Source organism: Panthera onca, chromosome X (assembly GCF_046562875.1).
Source record: "Panthera onca isolate mPanOnc1 chromosome X, mPanOnc1 haplotype 2, whole genome shotgun sequence".
Taxonomy (NCBI): Eukaryota; Metazoa; Chordata; class Mammalia; order Carnivora; family Felidae; genus Panthera; species Panthera onca.
Genome location: NC_138357.1, coordinates 95988747 through 96003942, shown reverse-complemented (window position 1 = coordinate 96003942; position 15196 = coordinate 95988747). Strand labels below are relative to the sequence as shown.

General features: G+C 40.8%; 1 protein-coding gene across 1 annotated transcript in view; it reads left to right on the top strand.

Annotated features, from left to right (window-relative positions):
* The window catches only part of OTC (ornithine transcarbamylase), a 60408-nt gene extending 46702 nt beyond the window's left edge, over nt 1–13706 (top strand). The window contains exons 7-10 of the mRNA XM_081793281.1: nt 3606–3659; nt 3736–3885; nt 7241–7378; nt 12515–13706. Of these exons, the coding sequence (XP_081649407.1) occupies nt 3606–3659; nt 3736–3885; nt 7241–7378; nt 12515–12574 (402 nt within the window). The 3' untranslated portion in view covers nt 12575–13706. The remainder of the gene's footprint in view (nt 1–3605; nt 3660–3735; nt 3886–7240; nt 7379–12514) is intronic.
* Nucleotides 13707–15196: the final 1490 nt, after the last annotated feature.

Genomic DNA, 15196 nt, shown 5'->3' with positions numbered 1-15196 from the left:
CCAGGAGATGATCCTTCCTAGTCTCTCTCCCCACAGCCCCAGGCCTCCTTGGCTTGTGGCTGCATCCCTCCAGTCTCTGCCTCCACGTTCTTTCCTTTATGTTCTCCGTACAGATGCCCCTCTTCTTATGAGGACGTCAGTCATGTTAAATTTAGGTCCACCCTAATCCATCTGCAAAGACCCTCCTCAAAAAGGTCACATTCTGAGGTTCTGACTGAGGATGAATTTTTGGAGGATATTGTTCTACCTAATACACTTGCCATAGAAGCAATGTCAGGCATGGACAATGGCATGTATTAGAAGCTGCCCTCTTATAGTCAACTCTGGGGACTCAGAGAGATCACTCTCTTTCCTTCAGCGTAAACTGAAATAAAGGGTCAGATCTGACACGGGCTTAAGGCGGTTCCTGTTCACATTATGGAAAGAGCACACACTCTGGCTATAATTCTAATTTGAAGAAAGGCTCTGTATTAATGCAAACTATTATTGTATTTAGTTTTTACAGATAAAACGTATATTAACAATAATTGTTCCCTGCTAGAAGATGTTTCTGGAAAGGCTTTATTCTGTCAGAGAACTATATGATTTAAACATTTCATTGCATGTCAAAGATGTTTTATTAACACCAAAGGAAAAAATTCTAATATTACAAAGTGATTTCAGTATTGTTCTCATGCAGAAACTCATTTAAATGATAAAGAGTACTAAAACTTGGCTAAATTTCGGTGGGAGTAAGAGTTTTAAAAAACCTTCAGGAAAGTCTGATAGTACAGAAGTTGTTCCATTAATTTATAAGTAGGCCTATTTCCTTTAAAGATAAAGCTAGGAGATTTATTGTAAATTTAAGAAGCCCTTGAGGTGCCTGGGTGGCTCAGCCCCTCGGGCGTCTAACTTCAGCTCAGGTCATGAACTCACGGTTCATGGATTCGAGCCCCACGTTGGGTTCTGTGCTGACAGCTCAGAGCCTGGAGCCTGCTTCAGATTCTGTGTCTCTCTCTCTCTGTCTCTGCCCCTCCCCCGCTCATGCTCTGTTTCTCTCTGTCTCAAAAATAAATAAACATAAAAAAATTTTTTTTTAAAAAGAAGCCCTGAAGTTCCCAAGGCCATAATTAATCTATTTCCCCATTCTTCAGCCTAGAATAACTTACATGTTCGAGAAAACATAATTTTGTCCTTGATTGTAAAATTGCTCCATAAACTATTGATGGTAATGATTTTAACATTGTTCTAAGTGAATTTTAGACTGAACTGGGTTTGTTAATCACCTTCTTCTCTGGTTTTAAGATTTATGTAAAAGCCAATGAGTGATTTCGTATTGAAGGCTGAGCTGTGAGTAAAGAATTCTTCTTTGTATTCTCAGTCATGGCCCAGTGCGTGCAAGGTTGGGTGATTTTCTAATTCCCAAACCTCTCTGTTGGTTCTCTAAGTACTTATTGATTCCTTCTGTAAGAATGATTATATGTAAGGAGTATAAAACCTGCTGTCTAAAGGGAAGGCTAAATTTTCAGGGCAGGAGGCACACAGGGTATTGGCTAAGTCTCTTCATTTATGTTTACCAGTATGAATGGTCACGATATTAGTTACTAAATCAGCCAAGCCTTATTAATTACCTTCCTCAAATCCTGATAAGAAAAACCTCCAGAATTTATGGGTATTGAGGAGGTTAATAGCTTCTAAAATGTCTGCAGCCATCATCATCAACATCATGCGTAGCTGCTTTCACGAATTCTGTAATGAGAGAAGGAACTATGGTAGACAATTATGTGCAAATAGAAACCGGTTTCAAATGAATAAACCTTAACGTGCCTGCTGCAGGTTGAGGTACTCAGGAGTAGACTCTGAGACAGAGTCTCAGACAGAGTTTGGTGTACAGGGTATTTATTAGGACATGCTCTGGAGATCAACACCTGCTGAAGGACAGGGAAGGAAGCAGGAATGGGCAGGGGAAGAAGCCGAGCTGCAGGGCAGGCCCAACAGCAGCCTCCTCTGGCCTTACTGAGACTTCTAGATCTGAGATGGCCATTTAGAGCTGCTCTGAAGTTGGGAGGAGGGAGGAGGGTTTCCATCCCCTCCTGTCAATCAGTCATTGAATGAAGGTCGCCCCTGAAGGGTATGTGACCTTGGATGAGTCCGCTATCTGCAGCTGAGGCGGTGCCCCAAGAGGGCTGACGGCTGAAAGCCACCTTCTGGCAGCACACCCAGCAGCTGGGGGAATAGGTCCTTTATTCATGAAGCGGGGATCTGAGTGGCATATCACAGTGTGCACCACAATGCTCTGCTGAGAATTTATAAAAACCAGCTCATAAGAAGTGCTAAGATTTGAGGAAAATGAGAAGGATGGAGGGGGCGGTGAGAATAATTGTGGTGTTCGGACTGAAAAGACCTCCATACGGAGGGTCTAGAGGTGAGGCTGGGCTAGAGGTTTGATGAAAGAGTAGCTGACATGTTCCAATGAAGACACCCAGGAGGGGACGGGGGCGGGGGGTGTTCAAGGGTGAAAGGCTGAGATGGCAGAAAAGGGCAAGGCATGTACAGGGATAACAATAAGATTGGCTTTCCTGCAGCAAGATGTTGAGGAGAATTAAAAGAGACAGAAACAGGGAATGTTGGGGTTGGGGTGGGGGGAGCCTTGATACTCTTAATCAGCTTTGACTTCAGAAACAAGTAGTAAACATTGCAGGCTTCAGAGAAAACAATTCTTGCTGCTGTGTACAAAGCAGATGGGAGGGTGAGGAGGGAGGAAGCAGAGTATCTGTGGGGTCTAGAATAGCCTGGGGGGCTTTAGTGCCCCCGCAACATCCCCTCACCTGGAGTTGGGACTAGGCTAAGTAAGCAAAGCTCTTAGGGTGCACCATTTGTCCCCACAAAGACCCTGACAGGCCTGCTCAGACTTTGTGTCCCAGGCATCTCGCTTGTCTCACCCAAGCCCCGACCCTGCTCTCACCAAACCGTCCCATTCACATATATTTGAGCAAAAGTAGTGTACTTGCTGTGTAAATGCCACTTCTAAGCACCCGCCCTGCACTCAGAACACTTGCTAGTGAGTACAGAAGAATAAGGGGTGTGCACTTGGCCTGTTAGTGCCTTGCTGGGGTGCTCTGGGAATGTTCTTCTGAGGTGGAAGTATTTGAGCTGAGACCCGAAAGCGTTTATCCGTAAGAAATGAGTGGGGAAAAGCACTCCAGACGAAAAAGCATTAAAAAAAAAAAACCCACACAGCTCAAAGTGGAAAGACTGAGATAAAATTTCATTAGCATAATTAGTAGAATTATGTATACGATCCTCTTAGGCTATTAGAGGGACAAGAAGAGGCACTACCAAGAGCTGGAAAGCGCCACGCCCTGTTTATCTTGATAATTAAAGCTGTCAAAGATAATAAAAGAAAGATGGGTTACCTATTCAGTTTACCAATTTTTTTAAATTCCAAAAAGCACTATTAAGCTTTACATTCTAGATGTAAATTCTGCCGAATGCGCATTGAGCTACAACTTAAAGCAACAAAGGGAAGGAGAGCGAGAATATTGTCGAAAGGAAAATAACACATATATAAGACAGCCTAATACATTACAATTGCCTAACAAACGGTTGAATTCTTCCCCCTGCAGGGTTATGAGCCGGATCCCAGTGTAACCAAGCTGGCAGAGCAGTATGCCAAGGAGGTATGGTCCTTATATGTAAAGTTACAATCGCCTTTCTCTGCCCCAGTTGTTTAACTGGCACGCTTGTGTATGCTAGAACGGCACCAAGATGTCGCTGACGCACGATCCCTTGGAAGCGGCTCGTGGAGGCAACGTGTTAATTACAGACACTTGGATAAGCATGGGACAAGAAGAGGAGAAGAAAAAGCGGCTCCAGGCTTTCCAAGGTTACCAGGTTACAATGAAGGTACAAATTGATGCCTCTCGGAAGGTTCATTAATTCCATTCAGAAAGGCCAGCACCATCTAATCACTCATTCACTCTGGGGAGGGCAGACTGTTCTTTCATTCCCTGTAAAGGACTCGCTGACTGTATCCTCCAGGGATTTCTCTCCTCCTGAAGATTAGCTATGTCCTTTGGAAAGACACTTCTGTCCTGGGTGAAGGAATCTGAAACCCAGGCAGAAGGAAGAAGCAAGCTTTTCCCTCTCACAGCAACGGAGGCACGGAGGCATTTTCTCTAGAGACACTGTTACTTCTTGTCGCATGCAGTTTCTTCGGATTTCTCCTCTAAGAGAAGCGGCATAATTATGTTCTTCAGGCTAGTCCTTGCCTCTAGTAGTTAAGGACTCTCAAGTCCAGTTTGGTTTTGCTTACTCCTTCCAGGGCATTCCCAGGGGGATCCTATCTAATCTGATGCCTTTCATTAATATCTGAAGCAAGGCTTCTCAATCTTGAAAATGCCTCAGAATTGCCTGGAGCTGTTAATACAGAGAGAGCAGGAGCCCATTCCCCAGGGGGTTCTGAGTTAGTAGGTCAGAGTCGGGACCCAAGAACAGGCATCTGGACCAAGTTCCCTCGTGATACTGCTCCAGGGTCATACTTTGCGAACCACTGTTTTGGAGGAATACTCTACAAGGCAAGTGGACATTGGGATTTTGTCAGCAGAGCAACTAGTCTGTTTTGGTGGAGAAAGGGGTTGAGCAGTTGCAATAGGTATTTTATTGATAAAGCAATATATAAATATAATTTTTTGATGTTTTTATTTATTTTTGAGACAGAGAGAGACAGAGCATGAGCAGGGGAGGGGCAGAGAGAGAGGGAGACACAGAATCTGAAGCAGACTCCAGGTTCTGAGCTGACAGCACAGAGCCTGACGCAGGGCTCGAACTCACAGACTGTGAGATCATGACCTGAGCTGAAGTCAGACACTTAACTGACTGAACCACCCAGGTGCCCCAGCAATATATAAATATAGAAGCTCCTTATTTATCCATGTCAATAGAATGAAGTTTGAAAAATAAAAAGTGAAAACGTCTTTCCTTCATTCCTTAAAGTGACTATTTCCAGAGGTAGCCGCTGTTCAACAGTTTCATGTGCCTCTTTGCAGACCTTTCCTGTGCATTTAAAAAATATATTTTTTAAGTAGGCTCCACACCCAGCACAGGGCCCAATCAATGAGGGGCTTGAACTCACAACTCTGAGATCAAGACCTGAGCTGAGATCAAGAGTTGGATGCTTAAGGGGTGTCTGGGTGGCCCAGCTGGTTAAGTGTCCGATTTTGGCTCAGGTCATGTTCTCACGGCTCGTGAGTTTGAGCCCCGTGTCGGGCTCTGTGCTGACAGCTCAGAGCCTGGAGCCTGATTCAGATTCTGTGTCTCCCTCTCTGTCTGCCCCCTTCACTGGCTCACGCTCTGTCTCTCTCTCTCCTTCAAAAATAAATAAACATTAAAAAAAAAAAAAGAGTCGGATGCTTAACCGAGTCATCCAGGCTTTTAAAAATTAAAAAAAAAATTTTTTTCCTGCGTATTTATATATGCCTACACACACACACACACACACACACACACACACACACACACCCCTACTGATTTCTCATAAAAGGCATATTAGATATATTATTCTTACTTTTTCCACTTGACAAATCTTAGATTTTCTTGTCCATTTATTTAAACAATTTTCATTCTTTTTAGTGGCTGCATAAAATTCCAAAGTATGAGTGGACCATGATTTATGTTGATAAACTAGGCTATTTCCAATTATCCCAACTACAAACAATGCTGCAATGTATATCCTTATACAGATTTCTTCGTTCAGGTATTATTGGAGAATAGATCCCTGGAAAAAGAATTTCTAGGTAAAGAGGTATATACTTTAAAAAATATGATAAATGCTGCTAAATAGCCATCCAAGAAGAATCGATAATTTATACTCTCTCTGCACTCTTTCCATCCTTAGTTGTTACATACATTTTTTCATTTTTACAATCTATATCTCATGCTTTTAGAATTTTGCATTTCCCTGATTACTAATGAAGTTAAACATCTTTTCACGTTTATTGGCCATTTCCATGTGTTTTCCTATAAACTGTTATCATACCCTTTGCCCATTTCCTATTTGTTTTTACCATTTTATTATTGGTTATAGGAATTATTCATATATTATGGTGAATCCTTTGTCATATATGTGGCAAACAGGTAAACAGGTTCATGGAGAAATTCTAAATTCTTTGTGGTTTACCTCGCACTTGCCTTGACCAGCCTTAGGCATTTTTGTGGTGCTGGGACTGCAGGCTTGAAGAACATTCATCCCACTGATGTATGACTGGTTCAAATGTTATTCGTTTTCCATGTTCCTCTGCCATTACTTTAGAAATTCAGAAGGTTCTGAACCTAGAATAAGTATGGGAAGTAAAACAAAATTTTAGTATATAGGCAGTAATTTTGAGGTAAGAAATTATGAGGGAATGCAGTTTTGAATCTGTACGTGAACAATGGAAATGGCTGAGGAAATGCAGCTTTCAGGAATTAGTAGCTGGAGAAAATTAAAACTGTTAGGACTTTTGCATTAAGGAAACATCTAGTGCATACTACCCATAATCCTGCTTTGTGGACTCCTATCTCAGCATTCTTTTTCAAAGGTGTTTTAATTAGTGATGAAGTATGCTTCAGCTGCTAAAATCCATAACTTGGAGATGAGCTCAAAATAGAACACAGTCCCTTAAGGGCGACTTTTAAAATATATTGGGAGTGTAATGGGTGACTTCTGCTATCAGCCACATACTGTACCAACAGGGCTCTTTACTGAAATGTCCGCAATCCCTCTAGACAGAGAACCATAAAATGAGTGAGTGGTTTAATTTGGAGTGATGATCTCCCAAATCAAAGAAAATGACGACAAAATTCCCTACGTTGAAAGTACCATTTACATTTCCCTTCCGTGCCTTGAGGTTAAACCATCACTCTGCCCCTTTGTCTCTGCCTTTGCATTTGGTCTCTGACTCAGTGCCATATGTATATCTAAATACTGAAGAAGACAGGGGCACCTGGGTGGCTCAGTTGGTTAAGTGTATGAGTCTTGATTTTGGCTCAGGTCATGATCTCACAGTTCCTGAGTTCCAGCCCCGCATCGAGCTCTGTGCTGGCAGCGCAGAGCCTGCTTGGGATTCTCTCACTCTCCCTCTCTCTCTGCCCTTCCCCTGCTCGTGTTCTCTCCCCCTCTCTCAAAATAAATAAATAAACTTTAAAATAAATAAATGACAAGACAAATTTGATAGCCACGTATTATAGTCAAAACACGGTCTTATCCCATCTCTTCTTTTAGACTGCTAAAGTTGCTGCCTCTGACTGGACATTTTTACACTGCTTGCCCAGAAAGCCAGAAGAAGTGGATGATGAAGTGTTTTATTCTCCACGATCACTAGTATTCCCAGAGGCTGAAAACAGGAAGTGGACAATCATGGTAAGCAAGCAATAGGGAACAGAAGCTAAGAAGGGGTTCTCTGTGCAGCCCTAACTTGGTCATTCATGCCTTTTGGTAAGTAATTTGCAACCAAGATTATCCACCTACCTGACTTGCTCATATGGCATCTATTTTTTTTCCCCCAGGAAGTTCATAATAGATTATTATTGCTTATTAGCATTTATATTGCATTTTTAATGGTGTACAATTGATCCCCTTCCAAACAGATTTTAATAAAAATTCTGACTGCTCTTGATCAGCCTGAACACCAGCCACCATTGCCTGCCAACCATTATACTGTATAATTCTTATTTTACAATCCCCTTGTTAATGTTTACAGAAGCCTCTAATTCAGTCCTTGGCACAAAATGGGCATTCAAAGAAATCTTATCTCCTTCCTCTTCTCTTTCTTCCTTTCATGAGTTACCTAGGTAATTGTTTTGGTTCTCTACTTGACTTGGCCACATGGATATATTTGTTTTAGGTATTGAACTTGTCTCGAATTGCAACAAAACTAATCTTAGAAAACACTGGTCCCTTTAACAGAAGTTTCATCTTCATTACTGCTATTCAAGGAAATATTAACCCCACATCTCTGCATTACAATCCTCTAAACATCACCTTCTTCTCTGGAAAACTGAATATCCAAGGGCCATAATTTCGTACCGCTTGTTAGTTTTTAGCAATTTAACTGATCTCAATTACTGGGGTCTCACTGGCAAATAGAGTCCACTTTAGGAAAGATTAAAAGGTAATACAGGAATTTATTAAAAGACATTTAGCAGTGCCCAGAAGCTCTGGGGAAAGAAGGTGCAGTGAATCATTCTCAGATACCACTTATTCAGAAACAACACAGGCAAGACAACTGCCCAGCAACATTGTGGTTTTTTAGTAGCTAACCACCACTGACACAGCCACCCCAAAGCGGGGCACCTAAGGGCCCTGAAACGAAATGCCAAACACTCCATTATAGCCGCCCCGGCTGAACCAGATACCCCCACCTGCATACAGAGCAGAAGATCCAATGTCCCAGAGGATGGCTTCCATTGCACATTGCACCCTTATGGCTCTAAGACTCGAGTAGATACAGTTGGGTGGCATGCCTGCACCTTAGTTTCTGGGAAATGTAGTTTTTATTGTTTTTATTTTTTATTTTTTTCAATATATGAAGTTTATTGGCAAGTTGGTCTCCATACAACACCCAGTGCTCATCCCAACAGGTGCCCTCCTCAATGCCCATCACCCGCTGGGAAAATACATTTTAAAGCAAACAAGAGGCATAGCCATGTTAAAATGAACACAGAGCATCTAAAATAGAAAGAATACTCGCCTGGGAGTGAGAAGACTTGCACCCTGGTTGCATTCTTTATATACCACATACTTTATATACTTTATATAGTCTTTCATACTAGTCAGCTGTGCCAGCTTGGATAAGTATTACTTCTGTAGGTCATGGTTTCCTCACGTATGAGATAAATAAATCAAGCTATACAGATGGCAACTGGTTTTTAATATTAGGTCCTTAATCTCACCAACAGGCTACTTGGAGTCCTATGTTCAGAAGATTCTAAGCCTGCCTGTGGTCTCAGAAAGAAAGGGGCGTAACTGACTAGTGAAACTTGACACAGAATCTGGAAGGGAGGTAGTGATACACATGCTGCACTCTTCATGCCTCTGAACTAGATGATTGCGGGCCCCACTGAGTGAAGCTCATTTCGGCAATCATATACTGGACACCTATTGTGTGTGCCAGTCCCTCCGCTGCGCACTGGAGATTGTTTCAAAAATGAATAGTGGGCAGCCCCCACTCAGCCTGTATAGTTCATAGTAGTATGCCATGTTCAAGAGAGAGGAGATCCTAGAGATTGTCTAGTCTACATGCAAAGAAATTATTCTTAGATAGCTTATTTAGAATGGTGTTTGGGCTCAACACTGCTGAGATAGATTTCTCTGGGATGTTCTAAAGGCACAATACTTGTTTTCCTCTAGAACGTCCGTATCCTAAGCAGTAACCACTAGGCACAGATGGCTATCTCAGTTTAAATTTAAACTAATTACAATATAATACAATGTGGGTACCTGGGTGGCTCAGTCAATTGAGCACCAGACTCTTAATTTTAGCTCAGGTCATGATCCCAGGGTTGTGGGAATGAACCCCATTTTGGGCTCCATGCTTACTTAGCATGGAGCCTGCTTAAGATATTCTCTCTCTCTCTCTCTCTCTCTCTCTCTTTTCCTCCTCCTCTGCCCCTCTCCCCCTCTCTCTCTCTCTAAAAAATAAATAATAGGGTTGCCCGGGTGGCTAAGTCGGTTAAGCGCCTGACTCTTGATTTCTGCTCAGGTTATGAACTCACGGTTCAGTGAGTTCGAGCCCCGAGTCGGGCTCTTCATGCTGACTGTGCAGAGCCTGCTTGGGATTCTCTCTCTCTTACACTCTCTGCCCCTCCCCCACTTGTGCTCTTTCTGTCTCTCTCAAAATAAATAAATAAACTTAAAAAAATAAATAATAATAAAAATGTAAATATAAAAAATAAAAATAAAATATAATACAATGTAAGAGTCAATTCCTCAGAAATACTAATCACATTTGTGCTCAATAGCCACACAGGGCTGGCGGCTATAATATCTGTATTTGACAGCACAGATATAGAACATTTCCATCATTGCAGAACATTCTGCTGGACAGGACTCCTGTCTAGATAATGATTTCCACACACAATTTCATTTAAAATCAGGATGGAAGAAGAAAGGAAAAGTACAATCTAGCCTCAAGTTCTAACATGTCCACAATGACTGATGGCAGGTATATAACTAAACGGGGGCGGGGGGGGGGGCTTGTCCTAAAAGCACACAGCATTTTTAAAGCAAATGCATACTCTTTCACTACTTACTTAGAGGAGCTTTTCAAGGTCCCCATGCTGGGTGATTTCCAGCCATGCTGTTCAGAACACTCCAGTAATCACATTGTTCTCTCCATAGTGCACAGGCCTTTGAATCCCTTTGTTTTGTTTTGTTTTTAAATACACCCCCTCCTTCCCACAAAGCTTTTGTATTTTTCAATAATTAGTAAGGCTGTAGGACTCATAAAACGTCAGGTAGCTTTCTTCCTCTGCCTACAGCTTTTACTGTGGAGCTAAAGTAACCTAAAGGGACCAGGCAACAGAGTTGATGCTTCAAAGCACTGCCATCAGGACGGTCCTTAGATGCACAACACCCTTGCAAATGTAGTTCACAGTATTTTAGTCCTTTATTTCCACGTTCGGGGTGCCAGATCAAATACAGGACACCCAGTTAAATTGGAATTTTAGGTAAGCAACCAATAACTTTTTAGTATGGGTATATCCCGTGTAATATTTGGCACATACTTATAGTTTTAAAAAATGTTATTTTCTGAAATGCCTATTTAATAGTATTTATTTATTTAACCAAATCTGCCAACTCTACTCCAAGTTGACTTTCTAAAGTTTGACATGTGAAAAGAAATTTGACACGTGCAATGACCATTAACAATAAAACAAAACCTGAGATGTGATCCTAGAAAGCCATAGAAAAGTGTAAAATATTTTACCTGGAAGATGTTTTTATCCCAGGATTTGGCCTTCCTAGTTTCTTCTTGTCATTCAGATCCCAATGTCATTCATTTTACAAGGCCTTTCCTGGCCACCCACTCTTAAGAGGTTCTCCAGCCTCTTTTATCCCATTTTTTATTTTATTTTCTAATGACATTTATCATGACTTGATATTTTCTTATTTGTTTGTTGCCTGTCCCCCTAATGAAAGTCCTTCGTAAGAGCTTTTTTCTTATCTATATTCTTCATTATACCTAGAATGGTGCCTGACAGCCTAAATATGTGTTCAATACATTTTTGTAGACTAAAGGCAGTACAGGGTATTGCTTCTAGAACAGACTTTGAAGATCAAATTAAAATTCTGGCTCTCTGTGTGATCTTGGACAAGTACCACAACTTCTCTAAGTCCAGTTTATTCGTATGGAAATGGAGATGAAAACAGACCTAATTGCATCACTCAGGAAAAACCTACACCTTCCTCATCTGTATTTTATACGTCTTACCACCTCATGCAGTAGGGAAGGATATTAAATGGTATGATGCCAACATAAAGTACTCAGTACAGGGCCCGACACATGGTAACTGCTCAATGAACACCTTTAAAATATAAGGCTTGCACTTCTGGTATAGGCTAGGGACACGTGGACACTATGGTCAACAGGAGATAGTAAGTACCTGTAAGGCAGTAAAACTGCCTCCTAAGGGTGGAGTCAGAGAAACCTGGATCCGAACCCAGTTGTGTACTACCTGCTGTTTCCAGGATGGATTTTCCCATCCATAAATTATAACAACAGAAGCTACCTTAGAAGACTGTGGTATTAAATGAGATAATGCATCGACATTTCTCTCTAACTCACCTAGCAGCACCTAGCACAGTGCCCGGCAAATATTTCTTAACTGACTAACACGTGATAAGGCACTTAGTCTGGTACATGGTAAGCACTCGATAAGCATTTGTCATGGTTGTTTCTGATACTATTACTACAGTCATTGTGGAAGTTGGGGAGAGTAAAAGTGAAAATTACCATTTGTGGGTGACAGCTTAATGGGAAGCTCTACCCTTGGTTATCAATATTCTTTTACGAGGACCCAGATTCAGGGAGACATTATTTGTTAGCTGAAACGATTTACTTTGATTACTCTACAACTGATTGATTCTAAACTTCTCTAGGTTACAAGTGACAAAACCACAGTGTAAACACTAGGATGAGAGGAATTATATTGCTCTAAAACCAGCCAATATCTAGGTTTCACTTATAACTGGAAAATCCAATCATGGCTACCACCATGGTATCTCATTCCAACTCTCTTACCCAGTAGTCCTGGAATGAGGCCCAAGTAAGCATGGTGTTTGTGCATATACTTGGGTCAGCCTAATCCCTCCTGACCTTCCAAATAAAAATAAATATTAGTTCTGAACTGTCCCTTTATCATTTTCTTGGGAAAACACATTTTAACCACAGGTCTTCAAAGCTGCAATCCAGTTCCTCTTCCCCAGGTCCCTAAACAGATCCTTGCTAATGTTTGCCCATTTATTTCTTTCTCTTCCTTTGTTGTGTCTTCCCAGGCTGTCATGGTGTCCCTGCTGACAGATTATTCACCTCAGCTCCAGAAACCAAAGTTTTGACGCAGTGACGTTTGTCAAAAGAGAAGCAACGTTCTTCAGTGACCAAATGAGTCCGTTTATATGGAGGAAGGAGAAGAGAATCTAAGAAATAAACAAATCCTGATTCACAGTATAGGTGAATGATATGATATTGCTCTGCCATCGTGAAACCTTCCTGAAGGCCTTAATTTAAGGGCCAGTGCACTATAATACATGGATTGACTTGGTTTAAACTCTCTAATTCACAATTTCTAAGTTACATTGAGTATCATATTAATAGTCATATACATTTGCTTCAACTAAATGCATAATGCATAATGCATAATGTCTAAGCCATTAAATGTAATCTATGCTTATTACCTTAATAAATTATCACCCATGCTAATTTATAAGTAAACATTTACCAGGCAGTCAGCCGCTGGTAGATCTGTGGGCTGTGTTTATATCCCTCAGGACCAACAAGGAAGCCAAATGATCAATCTTGCCGATGTAGTACAATTTTCAGGCAAATGAAGTAGACAGACATTCACTTATGGAGGCAAATGATGAAATTCTCAGAAAACAGTGATAACAGTGCCCAAACTCTGGAGTTTTTTCAGGCATTTGTAGGAAGGAGGATTTCTCAAGAGAACACATTTCTTCTCTGTAACAAATACTTAATGTCAAAAGTCTGAAGAAGCCTTTGTGAACAAGTGGTAAAACCATGGAAACCTAGCTAGGAACATAAGATCCATTAGAGAGTGATATTTTCGTAGGTTCAAATTCCCCAGCAGGAGCGATTTAATTTTTTCATGTTTCTGCTTATCATGCATCTACTCACACCATACACTGGATAGGTCTATAAACCCACTGCTTGCCACATCTTAGTCCATTCTTTTCTCCCCAATTTCTGTTCTAGATAATAAAAATTTGCATCACTGGATTATTATAATGTAATTAAAGCTACATGCTTTTGTGGGTGACCCGAATATGTATTGTCCAATTATTATGATACAAATGGAAAATTTTTACTTAAAATGCTAAACAATGTAAATGGAACTGTAAGAAAATAATGTATTTTGCAGAAGACGAAAAAAAAAAAAAAAAGTAACTATCTTTACATTCCACCTCCACTATTAGAAGAATGCTTCCAGGCTGGTTGACAGATACTCTTCAGCAGAGAGCTATGACTTAAATGAGTAAGAGATGAATTACAAATTAGATTTGCAATGAAGATGCAATAAAACATTTTCAGGGAAAAGAAGCCTGGTAATGTTACAAGGGAAAAATCAAATTTTCTAATAAACGTCAAGGTTGACTTTCTCGTCTATGGTAATTTCTTGGGAACACTTAAGAAAGAAAGAGTGGAGTTTAATGGACTATCTTCTTTCAGCAGGGTATAGGAATGATTGAACCAGAAGCTGCCATGTGGACTGTGGAGGCTCTCCCTCAAACTGCCTACATACAAAGGCCATAATCCTGAGTATCCTTCCACTCTCTAAATGGTAGCCCATGGTAATGACTTCTCTTTACTAGCTACTCTCTGAACTACATGGAAGGTATAATCTTCTTCCCTCAATCAGAACTTCTAATCATTTTCTTGTCAAAATGTAGTCACTTTACCTTAAAGAGCCCCAAAGCATTCTTTTTTTGTGTGTACACACGATTTAACATCTTTCTCAACCCAAACTTGTAGGAATTTATTTGCTTTCTTACCTTTTAATCTTAAGAAGACATAATTTATAATATTAAGAATAATGAAAACAGGGAAGGTTGATTTAGCCTTAACTTTTCCAAAGCCACTTTTTTTTCCTCACAGCAAATTTGTCGTATTTTATTTCCCACTGCCTTCTAAGGAAAGTAAATTCTGGTATTTCAAGGAACTTCTCTTTATTTTTCTCCCTGTATTGGTCATTTATTATGACTGCCATTGATGTGTTTATTTTTATTTTATTTTTATTTTTTCATATTAAATATAATTTATTGTCAAATTGATTTCCATACAACACCCAGTGCTCACCCCAACAGGTGCCCTCCTCAATGCCCATCACCCGCTTTCCCCTCTTCCCTACCCCCCACCAACCCTCAGTTTGTTCTCAGTATTTAAGAGTCTCTTATAGTTTTCCTCCCTCCCTCTCTGTAACTTTTTTCCCCTTCTCTCCCCCACCATGGTCTTCTGTTAAGTTTCTCAGGATCCACATATGAGTGAAAACATATGGTATCTTTCTCTGCCTGACTTATTTCAATTAGCATAATACCCTCCAGTTCCATCCATGTTGCTACAAATGGCCAGATTTCATTCTTTCTCATTGCCAGGTAGTATTCCATTGTATATATAAACCACATCTTCTTTATCCATTTGTCAGTTGATGGACATTTAGGCTCTTTCCATAATTTGGCTATTGTTGAGAGTGCTGCTATAAACATTGGGGTACAAGTGCCCCTATGCATCAGCACTCCTGTATCCCCTGGGTAAATTCCTAGCAGTGCTATTGCTGGGTCATAGGGTAGATCTATTTTTAATTTTTTGAGGAAGCTCCACACTGTTTTCCAGAGTGGCTGCACCAGTTTGCATTCCCACCAACAGTGCAAGAGGGTTCCCGTTTCTCCACATCCTCTCCAGCATCTATAGTCTCCTGATTTGTTCATTTTAGCCACTCTGAC